This window comes from Podarcis muralis, chromosome 7 (genome assembly GCF_964188315.1).
Source record: "Podarcis muralis chromosome 7, rPodMur119.hap1.1, whole genome shotgun sequence".
Classification (NCBI taxonomy): domain Eukaryota; kingdom Metazoa; phylum Chordata; class Lepidosauria; order Squamata; family Lacertidae; genus Podarcis; species Podarcis muralis.
Genome location: NC_135661.1, coordinates 51,064,861 through 51,086,330, shown reverse-complemented (window position 1 = coordinate 51,086,330; position 21,470 = coordinate 51,064,861). Strand labels below are relative to the sequence as shown.

At 42.0% G+C, this 21,470-nt stretch overlaps 1 protein-coding gene across 1 annotated transcript; it reads left to right on the top strand.

The window, feature by feature from the left end:
* Positions 1-4,574: 4,574 nt before the first annotated feature.
* C7H16orf46 (chromosome 7 C16orf46 homolog) lies at positions 4,575-19,527 on the top strand. The gene is given in 5 exon segments (XM_028739619.2): positions 4,575-4,935; positions 8,326-8,571; positions 13,795-14,904; positions 18,746-19,403; positions 19,406-19,527. Coding segments are annotated over 4 exon segments (2,088 nt in total). The 5' UTR covers positions 4,575-4,935; positions 8,326-8,361; the 3' UTR covers positions 19,516-19,527.
* The last annotated feature ends 1,943 nt before the right edge of the window (positions 19,528-21,470 follow it).

Sequence of the window (21,470 nt, the reverse complement as noted above, 5' to 3'; positions counted from 1 at the left end):
TCTTTGTGAAAGAAACATTAGTGTAGCAGAGAAAGCAGTCTGCAGTAGATTACATTTGTTGTGTTTTGCTCTGACACCCACTCCCATGGAGCAAGGCAGGTTGCAGGACCACTGATAGACCTGAGTCGGTGACTTGTTCTGAACTTCTGAAAGAAGCCGAGAACAGACTGGAGCCTTCTAAGCCTCTGCCTCCAGACTACCTTTTTGCCCACTTTAAGAGTCTTCAGATTCTTAAAGGACCAGCCCTCTAATCTGCCCTTCTCCACCCTTCGATCACCTTCTGCCTTGTGAGCACCCTGTCCTGCTGGAGCACTGAGGTACTGTGGGAGCCATTTGGTTCCCCAGGCTGAATGGAAGGTGCCTGCCAGAATCTTGCCTCAACACCTAGTGTCTCTGATGGTCCTGGATATTCTTCTGACGGCTCCTATCTGGCCTCCTTGGGTGCAGTGCTCTCCTGACCTCCAGTCAGAGCCTTCAACTTGGTTTCCTCATCTGATGCCTCAGCAGCCTCTGACTCTTGTGTTTGGATTGCTGCTGGATTCAAGGGTTGTGACAAACTTAAATCCCGAGTTTCTTAAAGAACGTATCACCCTGCCTGTGCGCAAATATCTCTAGTGGAAGCCCTGGTAGTGATCTCCTCACCCAGTGAGATCCATGGGGTGGGGACTAAGTGTGCTTTCTTAGTACTGGCTCCCTGCCTCTGGAAGGACCTCTCTTCTGAACTGCATCTCACCATGACATTGCTCTTGCTTTTTCGTTGGGTGAAGAGGCATCTCTTTGCTCAGGCTTTTGGGGAAGGGTGAGGTACACTGGACTCGATTTTTAAAAATTGCTGCTGCTGTTTTTTTAACACATAATTTATGTTGGCTTGTTTAAATATTACTGTTTAACTTCTGGTTTTAATTTTATGCATTTCCACCCTACAACCTTTGGATGAAGGGCATACTATAAAAATGATAAATAAATAATAAATGACTACAATACATTCTTTGTTTTGATAATACGTATCTTTAGCTCAGGGGAATATGAAGGCACTTCTTTCAGAGTTTCCTGAGTCACTCTGATTTTTCACTGCAGTCATGTGTTCATGCCCTTAGTGTGGTGGTTATCATTTTCCTCTAGGGCTTGTTCCTGCTTAGACAGACATGCAGGATTTTAAAAAGAAAAATCTACAGATGAGCCAAGGAGGTTTAAATGGTCTCACTTCACTTTTGATTATGTCACACTGCTTTGATTAAAACAAGGAACACCCTTTCTGCTGTGTAAATAACAGTCATGTTAATGTTCACTGAAATGACCTTATTGCAGAACACACCTGTTCATAACCGTTCATAAAAGTTCATAGCAGAAAAGAAAATATTTTAAAAACTGAAGGACTGAGCACTGGGAATATATGATTGTCACTCTCTGTCACAGAAACATGTTTAGCACCTTTATTGACCAGACACTTCTAAATTGTAAGCCAGTTTTGTGATCATGAATAGATCACTCCATTTTTGGTAAGATGTTCAAAGGACAATTTTCTTTCTGAATTTTCAAACCTGTTATAAAAATAAAACATGCTTGTGGACTCTTATTACAGCAACAAGTTACCGGTATGTGAATTCTTACCTTAAACTTTGTAACAATATGAACCTAACTTTGCTTAGGCTAGAAATATCTAGTCATAAACCTTCTATAAGTAGGAACCAGATTTCATACAGACAATTATCTCTTTTAAGATTAAATTTATGATCCAGGAACTGTAAGGTTAAAGGTTGTGTCCTCTTCATTTCAAACTTGTGTCTCAGGAAGGTAGTAGTAAACCAGAAGATATGTACAAACAACAGTTCAAAGGTTTTGGTGTTCTGTTACTCACTAGGTAAGCCCCTTCCCTTCCCATAGAAGTTAGGTTTGATCGAAGTATACTTAAACCCCAAGCAACAGCTTCAACCACTCTTCCTTTGCTACTTACCTTTGCTTGACTGCAGACCAAAGGAACAGGTGAGAGATCTGTTTCCTTGCTGGTGTAGGATTCTGAGGAAGAGCACAAGGTGACTTCACACCATACATTTAAAGTATGACTTAAAACAGTCATGGCTTTTTCTAAATGGTCTCGGCCCAGTATGCCTGAAGGAGCATCTCCACCCCCATCGCTCAGCCGAGATGCTGAGGTCCTCCTCCAAGGGCCTTCTGCTGGTTCCCTCACTGCAAGAAGCAAAGTTACAGAGAAGCAGGCAGAGGGCCTTTTCGGTAGTGGCACCCTTCCTGTGGAATGCCCTCCCTTCAGATGTAAAGGAGATAAAGAATTACAGAACCTTTAGAAGACATCTGAAGGCAGCCCTGTATCGGGAGGTTTTCAATGCTTGATGTTTTTATTATTTTTTAGATATGCTATATCTAATGCATATACAGTGGTACCTTGGGTTAAGAACTTAATACGTTCTGGAGGTCCGTTCTTAACCTGAAACTGTTCTTAACCTGAAGCACCACTTTAGCTAATGGGGCCTCCTGCTGCTGCCGCGCCACCGGAGCACGATTTCTGTTCTCATCCTGAAGCAAAGTTCTTAACCCAAGGTACTATTTCTGGGTTAGCGGAGTCTGTAACCTGAAGCGTATGTAACCTGAAGCGTATGTAACCCGAGGTACCACTGTATATATGCAGTGTAGTCCAATATATGCAGTGTAGTGGTTAAGAGCAGACGACTTGTAATCTGGTAAACCGGGTTCAAGTCCCTGCTCCTCCACATGCAGCTGCTGGGTGACCTTGGGCCAGTCACACTTCTCTGAAGTCTCTCAGCCTTGCTTGCCTCACAGAGTGTTTGTTGTGGGAAAGTAAGGAAAAAGAGATTGTTAGCCACTTTGAGACTCCATAGGGTAGTGATAAAGCAGGAAATCAAATCCAAACTCCTCCTCTTCTTCTATAAGCTGCCCAGAGTGGCTGGGGAAACCCAGCCAGATGGGTGGGGTATAAATAATAAAATTATTATTCATTATTTATTTTCCCATAGGAAACACTGGGGATCATAGCTGTGCGTGGGAAATAGGATTCTCCTAACAATTCTTAGGACCCTTAACAAACTGTAGCTCCCAGAATTATTTGTGGGAAGCCATGACTGTTTAAAGTTGTATCACTGCTTTAAATGTATGGTTGTGAATGTGGCCTGTCAGAAGGCACAGATCTCAAATTCTTGACTTTGCACTACACTTGCTCATAAGATCAGTTACACTTTGACTCTTAATTTAATTTCTTTAATTTCTCTTTAGTGTGAATCTGTTTCTCACGCTCCAGGTTTTTGGATAGCTGGGAACTCTTTTTGAGACTAAGGTGTGTGACTATGAATCATATTGGCCGCCTACATAACTGTAAAACTTGCTGTCCAAAGCAACACTCATATACCCACTGTCTTTTGTTTCTGTGTAATAAACTAATATGTTTATACTTCCTGGTGTGACTGCTTCTTAGCCGAGTATATGGGTGAAAGGTATATATGCATTTTAAATAGACACATGTCCTGATTCCACGCAAAAGGCTTCATTTCTCTCAGTAGGGTTATTGCTGGCTTCATAGACATGATGCGGGTTCAAACGTACACCTCGTAACACACTTTTCTGTTTTCTTCTGAGTGCACGGTGCTCACTGTATGAGTCAGCCACATAGGAAGCTGAACTGACATGTTTACTCCCAGGTGACAGATTATCTCGACATAGCGGAAAATTGCTAAAGGAGTGACTCTCTTGACCCTCGCTGCTAGTAGCAATACATTTTTGAAGCTGAATTTTGTTGCATGTGTGGCCTGTCCCCTCTGTGTTTGCGATGGAAGCACATGTTCAGACTTCTGATGGGGAGCAGGGAGGGGCAGTTTTATGCGGCGAACAGTTGCCAGGGGAATGGCTGAGCTCTCCTTTTCCTCTGGCTGCTGCAAAGCTCCATCTCCCAACAACTCTAGACCAAGAAGGGCCATTGGTCTAGTAGTGTTACACGCAGAATCTGCATAGCTGTCAACCTTCCCTTTTTTTTTGCGGGAAATTCCCTTATTCCAGCGCCGTTTCCCGCTGCTATCCTGGATTGTTAGATATCCCGTAGACGGTCCCCGGGACAGGGGAGGCAGCTGATCCCTTATTTTCGAGGCTGCTGATCCCTATTTTCAAATCTGAAAGTTGACAGCTATGAGAATCTGGCCAAGATCATCATGGTGGAGGGACTCTTTATCTTAATGTTCTATCTTGGCTCACTTCTTGATGTGCTAGCTTTCAACTTGCAGAGCTTATGGGATGATGCTGATGCTGAGAGCCAGCGTGGTGTAACGGTCTGTTTTCATGTGAGACTAGCACCAGGGAGACTGGTGTCCAAAATCCCAACTCGGCCATACGGAAATCACACGCTGGGTGACTTGGTTCGGGCCAGTAACCAGCCCAACCCACCTCGCAGGGCTGTTGTGAGGATTAAATGAGAGCGAACCGTGTGGCCCACCTTGAATCCCATGGAGGAAAAAGTGGGAGATAAATGCAAGGGACAATACTGGTAATGAACCCCTCGCGCCCCGCCCGCCCTCAGGCCCGGCTTCCTAAACAATCGCCGCCTCCCCTTGGCCCCGCCCCCTTTCCTCCCGCGCGCCGCGCCTTCCTCCCCTCCCTCACAACGACCGCTCCCGTCACCCGGGGCAACGGCTTTGAGGCGGGAGGGGGCGGGCGGTGACGGCGACAGAGGCGCGGGGCGGCGAGGGGACTGTGAGCGCAGCGGAGGCCCCACCCACCTCCCGGAGCAGCGCTGCCGCCGCCGCCGCCGCCGCTCAACCCCCTGGTCCGTCCGTCGGTGTGCCCTCGTCGCCGTGTTCCCCTCTGGGTCCCGCGTGGGGGACTGGCAGGCGGAGGAGGAGGCTGAGGCGGGTCACACGACTTGCGGGGGGAGGAGGAAGGGGCACGAGGAACGCCGAAAGGAGGCCTTATTATGGGGTGAGTCCGAGGGGGCCAGAGGAGGGGAACCGGGCCGAAACTGGAGCCAAGCCACGGGGACAGTTCGGGAAAGCAAGGCGAGGCGGGGGACCTCTGAGCGCGTGCAGAGCGCTCCCACAAAGTAATTGGAACTCTTGCTCAGCCCCAGTGCCTAGCCGAGTGTTTCCCAAACTTGGGTCACCAGCTGTGTTTGGACTACAACTCCCAGCATCCCAAGCTAGCAGAACCAGTGGTCACGGATGATGGAGATTGTAGTTCAGAAACAGCTGGAGACCCAAGTTTGGGAAACAGTGGTCTAGCCCAGTGTTCCCCAACCTTGGGCCTCCAGCTGTTTTTGGACTACAATTCCCATCATCCGTGACCACTGGTTCTGCTAGCTTGGGATGATGGGAGTTGTAGTCCAAAAACAGCTGGAGGCCCAAGGTTGGGGAACACTGGTCTAGCCCAACCTTTCTCAACCTTGGGTCCACAGATGTTGTTGGACTACAACACCCATCATTTTTAGCCAGCAAGACCAGTGGGCAAGGATGAGGGGAGTTGTAGTACATCTGTGGACCTAAGGATGAGAAAGGTTGGGGTTTCCCAAACTTGGGTCTCCAGCTGTTTTTGAACTGCAGTTCTCGTCATCCCTGACCACTGTTCCTGCTAGCTAGGGATGGTGGGAGTTGTAGTCCAAAAACAGCTGGAGACCCAAGTTTGGGAAACACTGGGCTAGCCATACACAACTGGGATTTTTAAAAAGAAGGGTGTTCCTGACCAGCCCCAATGTCTTCCCATAGGTAACTGGTGCTTTAAGACAAGGGTGCCCCTGACCGTGCACAGTCACTGCCATCCACCCTCCTGCAAGTTACTGGGACATGTCAGCAAGTTCTGAAATGAGGGGCTGAGCTATGGGCATGGTTGCTGTGAGAACACTTGACAGCTTGTTTTCTGAACAGTGTAACTGAGGGAGGAATTGTCTTCTAAAAGAAAAAGAAATGGTATTAAATTATGGGAAGGAAGAACATATGGGGGAAGTAGGGAAAGACAGTGGTGAAGCTAAGGGTGAAGACAGCAATTCATTATACTGCAGGGTACTCAACGTTTTGGGGCCTGAGAGTATATTTGGAAATGGAAGAAAAACTCATGGGCATCACATGCTACCCATTTCATATAAGAACTGCCAATGCTCAGACCCTGCTCCTTGTCCAATCCAGGCAAAACATCCCCAAAATTAATAAAATAGTTTGCAGACCCCAGCATTATGTAAGGTGGTGAAAATTTTAATGCTCTTCTCTTCATTGAAGACAAATGCCTAGCAATGCAATCTTTTCACTGGACTTTAAAAAACAGGTTTCCATCACACTTTAGAACTGATGTTTGCTTTCATTCTAAGGCAGGGGTGGACAACCTTACTGTTCCTCAGGGGCACATGTAACTGATGGGCGATACTCGGGGAACTTGTGCCAGTTTGTGTGGCTGGTCCAGTCTTGGCAGTGGGCTGGAGCATTAACATCCACACACCCAACTTACACCCACATCAAACCACAGGATTTTTTTGGAAGATGGGGACAAAGTAATACAGTCGTAGCTTGGATCCCAAACGCCTTGTGAGTTGAATGTTTTGGCTCCCAACTCCGCAAACACGGAAGTGAGTGTTCCGGTTTGTGAACGTTCTTTGGAACCTGAATGTCTGAAGGGGCTTCCTCGGCTTCCAATTGGCTGCAGAAGCTTCCTGCAGCCAATCGGAAGCCACACCTTGGTTTCCGAACGTTTTGGAAGTTGAACGGACTTTCAGGACAGATTCCGTTTGACTTCCGAGGTACCACTGTATAGGGATGATATCTGTAAATAAATTCCCATTTCTTTGATCTATTTGAAGCATCTTGGGCTTCTGGGTGTAGTCTTTCTGAGGGAAGGGTCCCAGTTAATTAGTATAATGTGCCACCAGTGTGGAGAGCCTGCTACAGGATTGCTCAAGGTCAGGGGTTGGCCCATGGACCGGAAGTGGCCCACAGAGGCTGTTTAACAGGCCCACGAGCCGCCCGCTTGGTGAGTCCCTGTGCGCTGTGCTAAACCGACGTGGTGCGGGGACTCTCTTCTGTGGCTCCAGAAATCGCTTCTGCGCATGCACAGATGCTGGAAATAGCATCTGCGCATGTCCGCGGCGCTGGAAATCGCTTCTGCGCATGCCCAGATGCCGAAAATTGCTTCTGCGCAGGCATGATTTTTGGTGTCTGGGCATGCGCAGAAGCGATTTCCGGTGCCACAGGCATGCACAGACATGATTTCTCGCATTGCACCGGCCCGGCCCACGGAGGATCTCCGCAGGAGTGATCCGGCACATGCCTGGTAAGCCTTGCCGACCCCTGTTCAAGGTCATAGAAATGGTGCAAAAATGAACTTTGTAGCAGCAGCTGGATAGTTTTCCAATATGTACATTATCTAATGTTGGGAAAACTAGGCCCTAGGCTGTGATTGGCAAAAATCTGCCTTGTAACCAGGCTTTTTGGTATTAATAAGTAGCCTTTGACTTAGTTTGGGGGGCCCCATTCAAATGAAGGATTGTGTTGCAACGACTTGGATGTAGCTTGCTGGTGGGATCTGTGACTACGGGGTTGGTGGTAGGGTGAGGCAAGTTAATGCTGTTCTTTTTGGTCTGTACCTGAATTCCCAAAAGTTTTTTTGTTTCTTAAATTGTAATTTTTAGTATGAAAAGGATTCTATTTTAGTCTTGTGGTCTCTTAATAAAGTATTTGTCTTTATCTATTGCTGTGGCTTCTTGTGGTAGGCTTTTGCTCTAAATCTGGCACCTGGTTTTCACTACTGAGTAATTTGTGGGTTTGGGGCTTGGAGAACAAGGAGTGGATATTTGGCTCTTGGCTAGTTGAATTCCAAGGGCTCCAAAAAGAAATCTGAGTGTCCCCTGACTTAGATTTAGAATACTTTTCAGGAGTGGAGGCTGGGCAGGATTGATTTTCCCTGGGCATCATTCAGCTTGGCTACAGAGTTGAGAAATTAGCCCTGGGTAGAGAGGAATAATACCTGCTCCTTTGTTCTAGGCTAGAAGGGGTGAGATAGGAATAAGGAATGCTTACCATCATAGCTCCCATCTCAAAACAAAATTTTATTCAATCCCTTCTTTATCATACAAGTCTAGAAATAATGTGGGTGCTGTGATGCAGAGCTGCTATGTAGTTCCTGAGTCAGCAGGACTCCTGTCCGGTGGGGTAAAAAAGCATGTCCTTGTATTCTGTTAAAGGATTTTAGAGGTAAAAAGTACTTGTTATCACCCAGCAATAGCTGGTCAGTAAAAAAATAAACATACCAATTTGTTTCATTCATGCTATTATAAAATAAATTGTCTAACTGCAGTATTATTACTTTTTTAAAAAAATCCTTAAAACACAGGCAGAGCGCGTGTAACCTACAGAGTCAGCAAGTGTAATGACTTCCTCTGAACAGAAGCAAAATGAAATAGAGTCTGAAAGAGTCGCTGGAAATACAAGAATTGTGGAAACAGAATTGCGCTGCACCTACCCAAATGAGAGGCGGGAGAGGAATCAGATTTACACCCTTCTAAGCATCAGTAACAGCATAAATGAACAAGAGGAAAGGTCCTTGGATTGTACTAATGGAACAGGATGGGAGGAAGCTGTGAGTAAGAATCTTATGTTGTGAACATTTATACTCTCAGTCACCAATTATCCATTAAAAAGAATCTTCTATAATATAGTGTAGTTTATAAATGGGCACCACTTGTCTCCTAGGGGCTGGTTCAAATGTAGTATCAGTTGAAGCATCTTGTGTTCAAATGTGCATTCTGATGAGTATAAGAAGTATATCATTGGTTTCAAATCCATCAGGTGATACCGTTGCAGAAGTCCATTTAGTTATAGAGGTCTCTCTTGCTGAATCTTTTCAATATAAATGTTGCAGCTGTGGATGCATGCACCTTCCCTCACCTTAAGTTGCAATACTACCTATAGCCCTGCCTAGACAGAGTTAGCTTTGCCTTGTCCATACATGCTGTGGAAAATCCAAGTCTGACTACTCTAGTGGACTTGGAGAGGCCTTTGGAAACTATTTGTTATCTTCAATTACTTCAGAATATGGCAACTAAACTGTTGACTGGAACAAGCCACTTGGAATGTAGCTTGCCAATTTTCTGTGGCTTCTAATTTGATTCCAAGGATTTCCCAAGATACTGGTTGTGACAGGTTTTAACGTATAAAGTCTCATATGGCTTTGGACCAGAGTATCTGAAGGCTTGACTGCTCCTATATGAACCTGCTTGATTTTTAAGACATTCATCAGAGGCCTTGCTTTGGGTGCTTCCACTTTCAGATGGAAAGTGGGTGGCAATCAGATAGTGGTATCTTGGTTTTGGAAGATTTTCTCCAGGGACAAATTGACTGGCACCTACTCTTAGCCTTTAGAATGAGGTTGATACAACTGCATTCTCCTGAATTTTTAATTGTTTTAACACTTCCTTTGCTGCTGGGTACGTTTGTTGACATTCTTATGGTTTGTATTGTTTCTGTATTGTAGTTCCTAAACTTTCTTAGCTGCTTAGAAAGTTTATATACTCAAATGTGGGATAAAATTATTTTAAAGAAAATATTTAAAAACAAAACCCTTGTGACACGTTAAGTCCATTTAGCGTGATAAAAACATTTGGGAGATAGACCGAGCTTTAACCCATAAAAACCTATGCCATGATAAATGTGTTAATCTTTAAGGAATGGCAAGAATCTTGTTGATCTATTTACAAAGGCATTAATAAAAATAAATTATAGGTATTAATAATTTCACCCTGTCCAGACTAAAGTGAGTGGTGTTGGGTTCCTAAATTTACATAAAAGATAATCCTTAAATTAGACAATGCTTTTGATGAAATTATTATAATGATAGTATTTGTGATTTGGTTCAGGTTAGTATATGTAGCAATACTTTAATTCTTTGCTCAGGGTACTCTACAGTCTACACTTTCCCATTATATGTCATTTTAAAGATGTGCAGCTGGCGCTATGCATGGAAATAAGTCAGCCTGCATTTACTGGGGCTTATGCCCAAGTAAGTCTTCATATGACTGCAGTTAATTGTGTAATTACTTTTACAGTTTTCTTGTATTTTGGATTGTGAAGCAAATGTCAAAGCTTTTCTTCCTACTGCCATGCCATTGTTACTCTATTTTTAGGCTCATGTTTACTACATTTTTTTGAGCTCTGCTTTGTGTCCTGATTTCTGTATCTAATTAAGAAGCCCTGTGGTTATGTCCACATGGTACTTATTTTTAGGGCTGCAATCCTGCCAGTGGCTTCATCCAGAGTCCATCCTTTCCTTATATACATGCTTTGCATTTCCTAGTTTATAACACCTTGCAAGTGTTGGGGGAAGAGAATGACCAGCAAGGTCTAGTGATGCTTTCTTGTGAGAGGGAGCAACCCAAGCCACCTTGAAGGAAGCAGATATGTACCTTCTCTTAACATGCAGACTGTTCCATTTATTGGTTGATAATTTCTCATTTGTGAATAAAAGTTATCTAGTAGGTAATTATCACAACCCTGATTGCAACCCTCCTATTTTTCCTAAATTTCTCAGCAGGTTTTGTTACCATCAGTTATGATATTATTCTGGTGTATATTTCCAGGGACATTGTGCTTCAGTTCCCATGTGGAGAGCCATTTTCAGAATGTGGTGCTGAGAGATCATCACTAATGTATTATGCAGGGATTTATTTTGTCTCTTATGCTGTTTAGAATCTCTTCTGTTTGAAAATCCTGAGGTCCTTTGGGATCCTGGAGTAAGGTGCCATCCGTATGCTGCTGACATTTTCTTGTAAAATTCAGAAGTGGTGGTGGATAAGTTGAACTGATGTATGAAATGAGTAATAATAATAATAATAATAATAATAAATTTATTATTTATACCCTGTCCATCTGGCTGGGTTGCATGAACTGGATGCATGCTAACTAACTGAAGCTCAATCCAGACAAGATGGAGGTACTGATTATAATTGGTTTATAAGTGATTTAGCCTGATATGTTGAGTCTATTTTGGGTGGTTTTGCATTTCCTTGAAGAATTAGATGCAGAGCTTGGAGATTTGTTTAGATCTGTTCTTATATCTGGATGCCCAAGTGAGATGTTGCATGAAGCACTTTCTGCCAGTTTCAGCTGCTATGCCAGTTTTCATCCCTCCTCTTGATGACTCTCTTATGTTAAGCTAATGCAGTGTCTTTATAGAATCATAGAATTGTAGTGTTGGAAGGGACCCTGAGGATCATCTAGTCCAACCCCCTACAAAGCAGGAATATGCAGCTGTCCCATAAGGGGATCGAACCTGCAACCTTGGCATTATCATGCTCTAATCAACTGACCTATCCAGACTCAGATGGAAGGGGATGCCTTAGAAGACTACTGAGAAGCCACAACTAGCCCATAATATGTTTGGTCGAATGGAACGCATTACACAAGTGCATAAACATATTCAGTGGTTAGATGTCTATTTCCAAATACAATTCATAGTGTTGTTGTTAACCTTTAAAGCTGTGTAGCTCAGGTTGCAGATATCTGCAGGACCGCTGCCTGAATGCTGAGATTCTCTTCAGAGGCCCTTCTGTGGGTGTCCTTTGCCTGTTTTATATCCTACTTTTCGAGGCAAAAGACATTTTTAAAGCAGCTTACGATGTAGCAGAGCAAGTATAACAATTTCAAAACAATAAAAATTCAGTTCTATTAACTAAGATTCTAGTTAGGAGATAATGCATCCTGATTCAGAGCAAAAAATTGGACTGGATCATCTTTGAAGGAGTTTGCCATAGTGTCGTCTGGTTTTGTCATAATCAGGAATGTGGCAGTAGGCTACTATGCAATGGTTGTCTTTCATGGGCATGAGGATATAGTTTACGTTACTCCAGTGGACCAGGAATTATTGACCAAACAGCAAAGCTGTCCTTGAAGAACACTTTCACATAGTCAGGAGTGCATGATCCAGCTTTCCACCTTGTATTCAAACTCGGGCTCATAACAGTCACCACTGGAGAAGTTACTGTGGAAGGCATTTATGCTGACAGACTAGTAGGTGGCAGCTTTCAGAACCATAACTGTTCCCAGAAGCAAAGCTAACATAACCTAAGGGTTTGCTTACAAGAGCTCAGCCTGGCTGCTGTGATGGTACCTATTTTGGCTTTTGTATGGTACATAGGACTCCATGCTAGCAATGCCACCATGCTTCAGTGTTTTGCCTGGCACAGATTATTCAGACTTTTTTTTGCTTTGGGTGAAGTTCTTTCTATTTATGACTGTCTTTACAGATAGACCAATCAGATTTCTGGACACCAAGTACAGGGCCTTTTCAGTGATAGTCCTGCATCTTTGGATCTCCCTCCCATAAGAACTTAATTGGCCTCCTGCTTCAGAGTTTTAAATGGGCCTTAAAGAGTTTTTTTGGTTGTTGTGTGCAACTTTTTGGGGATGGTGTTGCTGGCTTTTATTTCTTTCATGTGCTCTATTCTGTTGTTTATATTAATTGTGGTGTGGTTTTAGGATATTGGTTTAAATATGATGGTACACTGCCTTAGGAGGACTTGTCCTTAAAACTGAATTGAAAAGAACTTGTGAGTTTACTGCAAGGTGCTCTGAGAACTTCATGGTAGATATAATATTCACTATTTTTTAAAAAAACCCTGAAAGGATTGATCAGAACACTTGTTGTGCCAGGGTGAGATTATGCAAGCTTCACAGCTGACTTCCTACTACTGGCAATGGGGCTGTTCTGGAGAAAAGCAACTTGTGTTTTCTAGAGGTACAGCACCTCCAGTTGTGCACGGAAGTATAGTATAGTATAGTATAGTATAGTATAGTATAGTATAGTATAGTATAGTGTGTCTATGGAGCACTGAAGTACAGATAATTGCTTTAGCCCATTGTCTGCATTTTAAAAAAAGCAAGTCTCTTCCTTTCTTCTATAAAATGATATTTTATACTTTCTATTACTTAAAAAAATAATTCAGTATTGAGGCTAGAATCCCATGGTCCCTGGGAGGGTGTGCCAGGGGGCCATTGGATGTTTCAAATCTCCAAGTTGAGGGTGGAGAACCTCATAAGGCCTCTTCCAGCCACTATGGAAGTCACTGTGGCCATTTGTCTTACCAATGTCAAAGTTCAAATGTTGGTTGGAGCAAAGAAAGGGGTTGGTTTGGATCTAAATCCTTTCCATATCCCTGACTCCACCCCTGCCCAATAAATAAATTGAGATAAATAAATGTCAGCCTTGGAACTGACATATGTATTTTCCTTCTACTGGAAACATCAGGAAAGAAATAATAAAAACTTAGAAGACAAGCACTTAGAAAGGACAAATAAAAAAGAGCACCACGCTTTCCACCTTTTTGTTTTGAAACCATGTGTCCAGTAAAATGTCTTTGAGTTATTCAAATCCTCTGCCTTCTGCTGTCCCATTGGTAGGAATGCTGTGTTAGTGAAGAGCTCTAAAGAAAGCATTAAGAACATGAATAATAGCTTTTGGTCCTCCCATTTTAGACTAAATATTAGCCATAATATGATATGCACAGCTTTGTTATTTAAGTAGACTGGTATGAAACAAAAGTCAGGAGTTGACTTGTGCTGGACCTTCTTGTTTAGTACCAAACTATGACTCATTTAAGGTCTGCTCAACAGTCTTATCTGACTTTCTTGATAATGGGGCATTATTTTAAAATGGTCTAGGAACCTCATTTCAATTACACTTTTTTTGAGCAGAGAATAGCTTTTCCTGCATATTGGTCCACAGTTAAAATTAGCAAGAGATTACCAGTAAATCTAGTTGCTCTGCTGCTTAAAATACTAACTTATATTCACATCATTTTGCTCTCAGGTCCAAGGCTGGGGCAAAACAGCCCCATTTGCTTATCTTCAGCTACAGAAGAAAGCTAGAAAAGCAAAGACAAGTGAGTCTGTCAGTGGATGCCAGTCTGTCAGTGGATGCCTTTACTGCTTAGATCTGAATCAAGTTATTGACAAAAGTTTGGAACAAGACCCCAAGGGTACAGAACCATTGAAAACTGATTTCAAATTAAGTACATGTGCTGCCACAGATCGTATTCCAGAAAAACAACAGACACTGCTTTTACAGAGTGCAACCATAGACTCTTCTGCAACAGAAGACTCTAAAAAGGAAAACTGTTATGGCAAAATATATTCTGGTCAGACATCCCAAGGAGAAAAGAAAAAAGTGTCCTTAAAGGATGCTCAAGCTACTTTAAGTGAAAGGAGATTTTTTCTAATGAAAGAGAGTCCTCTCTTCCAAGGAGAAAAGAGAACAGTGCCAATAAAGGAGTATAGTATACTGACTACAGGAAAACCCAAAACTCTAGAAACTGTGAAATACAAAGACACAAAAGGCTACGAGCCTCCCATATGTAATCATGTTGGCACTGAAACTGCTACTGTTAAGCCATCATTAGTACTACCACCTCTGAAAGATGCAACTCTCAAAACCACCCTGGATCCTTCAGCAAAGAAAAGCAAGACTGTTACTTCCCAGGCAAGTGAAAAATCATTCCATGCTGTTTCCGAGACAAGTTGCTGTGGTCAGGTTTTTAAAACCAAAGAGCAAAAGAGTGAAAAAAGAATAGACACAATGTGTAATGCAGTGAAGGAGCAAATAAAAATGCATGAAATAGCCTCTTTTGACTCAAGGCTTTCCAAGACTTCATTCATCTCAAGAAACCCAGATCGTTGCTACTGGCATTGTGCATTTGCACCAGATCCAAAAATGGCAACCATGTCTAATTCAATAGCACTGCGAAGACACAATCATCTCAACAGCATGCATTTTCTGCATAAAAAAGGAGCGCGAATCAACAAAGCTAATGAGATGCAAGACCCTTGCACCAGAAGCAGGAGTCACACTGGAACCAAACAAGGAAATGAGTCAAAAACACAGGAGATCCCTCTGCTTTCTGGACTATTCCCTTCCTTAACGGTCAGCCGTGTTGCAATAGCTGCATTGCCCTTTAGGCTGACCTGACTTTTTAAATTGTAATTTCTTGTTGGGCTATTCATGGATTTGTTTGGAGCACTCTGTATAATGAGAAAAAATACTGAAAAGTCATTGTAAAGCAGACTGGGCAGATTTGTTAATTTGCATAGGTGCTATTTTGAATAGAGTTGACTGCCACTCATTTCTGTACAAAATTAAAATACCAATTGATTACCTCTTACAATATGATAATGGTTTCAGTAGATCCTTAAATATGTTTAGTTGAACTAATAGAGTCTGCCGTGTAGACTCAGGCTCTCAGAGATGAGCCTTAATGTGCATTGCCTGGATGATGCCCCCAGTTTGCCAAAAACTTTTTGTCTTTAAAAGTACACCTAGCTAGTTCTTATTTAGAAAATTGGGCATAGCGTTTCAGTACTTCCAGTCCCCACTGTATGTATGGTAAATGCAAGCTACTTTGGTCTGTTTCGTTCTTATTAGTCCTTTTGCTTGGGAAGGACCACTGCAGAAGCACCATGACCTGTGTAGTTTGTCTTCTCAAGGAATACTTGAACTACTGCACCAAACTCAGAATAGATGGGCAAGGGATCAGATTTTGCCTAAATTAAGCCCGTACAATTTGGAAGTCATTGAGCCATACATAGCCACAATGCCTGTTTTTGCTCTCTGTCAAGGATGGCAATAGAAGGCTGTCAAATATCTGTCAGGCCAGACTAAGTTGCTCATGAGCTATATTTATCTCAATGAGTTGTACAGTTGTACAGGCCTAGACCAAGTGCTTCACCATATGGAATCTAGAAAAGTACCAAAAATTGTCTGCGTAGTCTCTGCCACAATGATGTACTATTTTCAAGCGCCCTCCAATTTGTGCAAAGCCTTAACTGTTTTTAGATGTTGTAAAAAGTTTATTTTTAAAGTTTTCTTTTATGTTTAATGTTCAAACAATGTGTAGATAAGACTAAGGAAGCAAAGTTAATATTTAGTTATATTTGTGTGTGTAGAATTGACTGTATATACTTCTTGATTTGTTTATGTTAGCTAGGACTTGTCCCCCTCTGCAAAATTAGGTAACTCACATTGCTTTATAATCTAGATAGCTTCAATAAAATACTTTTCTGTATGCACAGTGACAGCATGTTCCTCAGTATTTCAATCCAAGAGATTTTCCTGTCAACATCTGCCATAATTATCCTACACCTTATCTGATGCATTTGGAGTAGCAGGAAGGTAATGACATTTCTGGATATCCAATTGCAAGAGTCCCAATGTCACTCACCCATGATTCATGGAATCCACTTATATTTGATCAATTGTACAGAAACTTGTTCAAGTAGTTTTATTATAAAATCTTGCCAAATTCTTTTTAGTTTCAAACAAACAAGTTTGCACATAAACTGATCGTAGTCCTTGAACTAAATATTTTGAGTTCTTATGCAAAAAAAATCTGAGAGCTGAGTGGCCTTTTCCTTTTGGAGCAAGGGCTCTCACCAGGAATTCATGTGCATAAACCTCCTGCAAGAACACAGTAGGCTAGTTGAAAAAATGAACTTTTTTGACAAGCAGCTTGCTTTCTTGTTCTTAAAACAGGCATGAAATTATTTAAAGCAAAAGTGTTCAATAGCATGACCATTTTTTCAGGATTCATCAGTGCCTACAAAGAAGGGATTAAAACAGTGACTGACAGAAATGTTGTAACAAACATGCAATATCTTTAAGAAACCACACCTGTTTCTACAAGTGTGGGGCAAAGATTTTTGGGGGTGAACCACCAATTAAATGGTGTGAATTCCTCACCCCCCCATTATAGGAGACAAAATTGCTCGAACCATTATAAACTGTCTATTTGAATTGCCTTTTCTTGGATTGGCTGCTAGACTTAACCCTTCCTCTTGCTCCTACTACCACTTCTGTAGAAATGCTGGTTTTAGTGAACATTGTTGAAGGGCTTCCTGCTACCCTCATTGCACATCACATTTACTGCTAAGAATTGTGAAATTCTGTGCTCCAGTTTAAAACAAAACAAAACAGGGCTTAAGCAAAGTTTTGGATAATGGATGGATACAAGCAGTCGTTTACAAAGTGGTTGCTTAACCATGCTATAGCTGTAACCACTTGCTGAGTCAGTTACCTGTGTGATCCTGTTAGGCCAAGTGGATGAAAGTTTTACCTCTCATACAAAATACAGACAGTTAAATGGTTGTCAGTCTTCACCTATGTAGACTTGTACCTTGTGAAATAATGGCTTTACAGAAAATAACATGTCATATTTAAGGACCCATTAATATGTGTTTTCATTTTTCAAAATTACAAGCAGAATAAAATGTCAATAAATTTTAATTCTTTGTGAGCATAAATAAACTTGAAGTTTCTTTTCTAATGATTCCATTGATGAGTGAACCAAAATAAATAGCAGCTACTTTTCAGTGAATTTAAAATGATTGATCTTGTTACTTACCAGCTAAACCAAGTTAGTGAGCTGAAAAGCCATGCTTGATAGTACTTACAAGTCATGCTTCCTGATGCTGCAGTTAGGAAAACTTCAAAAAGCAATTTGGCATTACAATGAACAAAGTATGAATTTTGTATTACTTAGGCGAGGGTGTGGTGTGGGGGGAAGGCTGGGGCCCTCTGGAGACGGCTGGACTCCAGTTCCCCTCCTTGAACACAGTGGGGCCCACTTCTGGGTAGGTATGTCCAGGGCCAGGCTGCATATTCCACTGGTTTCAGTGGGAAAGATTTAAGCATGTTCATAACGCTAACTGAAAATAAGTAGGGACTTTAAAAGTATCTTAGCGTTGGTTGGGTCATGCCCTTTGTTTTAACTCTTCTTTTCTGCCCTGCACAAATAGAACAGATGCCACAATCCAATACTCAATGGTGCATGCTCCAAAATAAGTGTATATAGGATTACATACACAAGTAAATGTGTGTAGCATTACATACTAACACAAGTGTGTATTGCTAACTAGCTTTTAAAATAGCAATAGTTTTTTTTCTTAGTTCTTCTGTGGACTTTGTCAATGATAACAGTGTGGAATTTAGCTGTGATTTCATTCTTTTTTAAAAAATTGTGGTGTGTTTTTTTAAAAAAAATCATACTATTGATTTTCTTTTAAACACTTGAGGTTTTTTTTAAAAAATCACCATTATATCAAATGTGGAAAAATAGGGGGTAACAGCATGGATAATGTACATCACAAAGAATGTGAGACTACAGCAGAATTTAATAATCATTTAGCTTTAAAAATATAGAGCCTTCTTTAGATACAAATAATCATTTGATTCCTCCCCACCCCCCCGCAAATGCACCCCAAGACCCTCCTGAATTTATATCCATTAAAAAAAACCTTGACCAGTTCTGTGGACACCCTACTGTGATTCTGTTATACCAGAATATTTTTTGGTGATTCTCCCAGGACTCCCATGCCGATGTATCCTTTAAAAAAGGACTACACCTGCTTTTACACTTTCGCCACTTTGGCAAGTGGCCCCCAGAGGGCTGACATTGGTTTTTTTTTATAGGATTTCATTACTAACTTGGTTCAATAAATCATCACCAGCAGGACATATCCAATATAACATTTAGTGGAAAATTCTCATTTTTCAAATGAAAGTTCTAGAGAGCATGGAAAAGTTACCTAACATGACATTGAAAAGTTTAAGCAGAATTTGGCCAAAATTTACTACAAGTTTTGTATAGAGGTTTGGTGAAATTCATTATATTAAGTGTTTTTTGTGAAAGTGAAAGATTCACGTTTTTGGTGTGGCTGCAAGACTCTGAATTTAAAGGCACCATCTTTCCCCCTCCCTTCTTTCCTTCCAGGAACAAGGCTGGGGGAGAGCTACTCCTTTCGCATGCTGTAAGATCCAAAAAGAGACCAAGAAACCAAGAGTAACCAAAACAGTCTCAAGCATCTCTCACCAGAATATGGTGCCTGCTAATAAGAAAAACATGGCCTGGGTAGCACAGATGGCAAGAGAGAGACAAAAAATGGACGGCAAATTTACCGAAGGAGAACCAGTTTCAAGCAACAAAAAGATTGAAGTTTCGTGCATCAAACCATACAACTATGTCCCAAAGATGACAGCCCATGCCGAGGGAGACAGAAAGAGAGGGAAATTAGACTCTATCCAAACATTCCTAGGTGAAAAAAGGAGCTTGCCAATAAAGGAATATGAAATCAAGTACTCACACCGGCAGACAGAACCTGACATCCTGAAATATAATGAGATCGGCCTGCCCAGAGTCATCCACGGTAATCCTCCTAACAGCTTGAGCTGCATAACCTTAAATGCATTTTTGGTCTTCAGACCAGACGAAGGCAATGTAATCAATTTGCATCTGGAGCCTCCTTCAAAGCATGGAGCAACGGCAGTCAAGAGAACTGAGGAAGAGGACAGCACGGACGCAGTCTCCTATAGCCACGTAATTAAAAAGGTAAAGCAGAAGAGTGAAAAAAAAGAAGTTGGTATGAATAATACGGTGAAAAAGCAAATACAAAAATCATGTATCGCCCTTTGACTTGTCCATGGTGCTCAGCTATTTTGTCTTGTCTTCAAAGCTGTTTGACTTTTTCCTTTGCACTGAATTAAGATTACATTCAAGCTATCTTCCCTTCCCAATTATTGCTATTCTAAATGCAGTACGAACACCTGCATGGTTTGTGCTGCCCTTGTAAAATTGTGACAGTAGCAAGGGCAATTACATTAATAATGAGGGAGCTTTAACTCAACAGGACTGATCATCTCAATTAATTGGCAGTGACTAATTTCAAACCAGTGAGGCCAAAGACCTGGGACTTAAGGGGTACTCTTGGTTTCTGAGGCTATTTTGGTTCTAGTAGTTTACTATAATTCAGAATGACTATATATTAAGGTGGTCATTCTTTCTCCCAATATCTGGAGCCCCAAAGCACCATGGGTGGTTTTTGGTTGGCGCACCTGGCCTTCCCAACTGCCCCTTTCAGTGGTAGCCCCTTTTAGGTTATGGGGGAGAAAGAAACCTATTTACAGGTAGTTTTCACAGGTTTATGGGGGGAACCATTGAATTTGCTGTGTTTTAAATATTGCAAATTTTGATGTTACAATATATTATTATTATTAAATAAAAATGCAATATATTAAGACTGTAGACAGGGCACTGAATATTAGTGCTGTAAGGTTGCAGATTAGAATTGCAATCAAGCACAATCCAAAATACTTTTTTTGCAACACTGGGGCAATGATATTTTGATTGTCAGCTTATACCCTAAAACTAATTTGCTGAGAATAGGGAGCCTTAGCATTAGAACTCTGGCTGGTTATGAAAATCTAATCTATTAATCCGTGATTCTTCAGTTAGAAGAGTTATTCCCCAACTCTTGTGTTTGTTTGTTTTTTAAAAATCTTATAGTGGAATAATTATTTCCCTCCTCACCCCAAAACATAGGTCAATTGTGTGGCAGTATAGTTGTGCCAGGGACGCGGGTGGCGCTGTGGGTAAAAGCCTCAGCGCCTAGGGCTTGCCGATCAAAAGGTCGGTGGTTCGAATCCCCGCGGCGGGGTGCGCTCCCGTTGCTCGGTCCCAGCGCCTGCCAACCTAGCAGTTCGAAAGCACCCCCGGGTGCAAGTAGATAAATAGGGACCGCTTACTAGCGGGAAGGTAAACGCCGTTTCCATGTGCGGCTCTGGCTCGCCAGAGCAGCGATGTCACGCTGGCCACGTGACCCGGAAGTGTCTCCGGACAGCGCTGGCCCCCGGCCTATAGAGTGAGATGGGAGCACAACCCTAGAGTCTGTCAAGACTGGCCCGTACGGGCAGGGGTACCTTTACCTTTATAGTTGTGCCAGTTGTGCCTATCAGAGATGCAGAAGAACTTCCTTCCTACTGATGAGTAAAAAGCCCTCCCTGCTCAATGCCTACTGCATTTTATAGACTTTAAAAATAATATTCTTATAATGTGGAATTTTCCTTTACAGTAAACATGGGCTAAATATAGTCCACAAACTTTTTTTAAAAAAATCACCAATTAAGTTAGGATACATCAAGTACAGCCTTCAAACTATAATTATTCTCTTAGCATGGCAGCAAAATCTTATAATTATTTGGAGGCTTAGTTCTAAGAGGTATGATAACCGGACATTAAAATGAGTAGCCTTTTCCTTTTACATGACCTCTAAGAACCTTCATGGGTTTGGTGCTTGTCCTTTAATAAATGGCGCTCTGAAACACAGGGCTTATCCACACTTCCTCTTGTCCTGCTGCTTTCCCCCAGTGAAAACCCACTCCTCATCACTCGGAGCAAACAGCAATTTGGGTTTCCCCCAGATTGCCATTTGTTCCAAGCTAAAGAGCTGGTTTCCCCTTGAACGCGAGCATGGCAAGGGGGAAGCCACTTGGACCTGAGCTATCTAGGTGTGGCACAAACAAAAGTGTGGATGAACCCCAAGGCTTCACAGAGGAGTCTGCAGAACTTTTTAATGTGAGTCTGGCAAGACTGGCCCGTACGGGCAGGGGTACCTTTACCTTTAATTACTGTTTTTGCTGCCAATAAAGAGGCTAAAATAAAG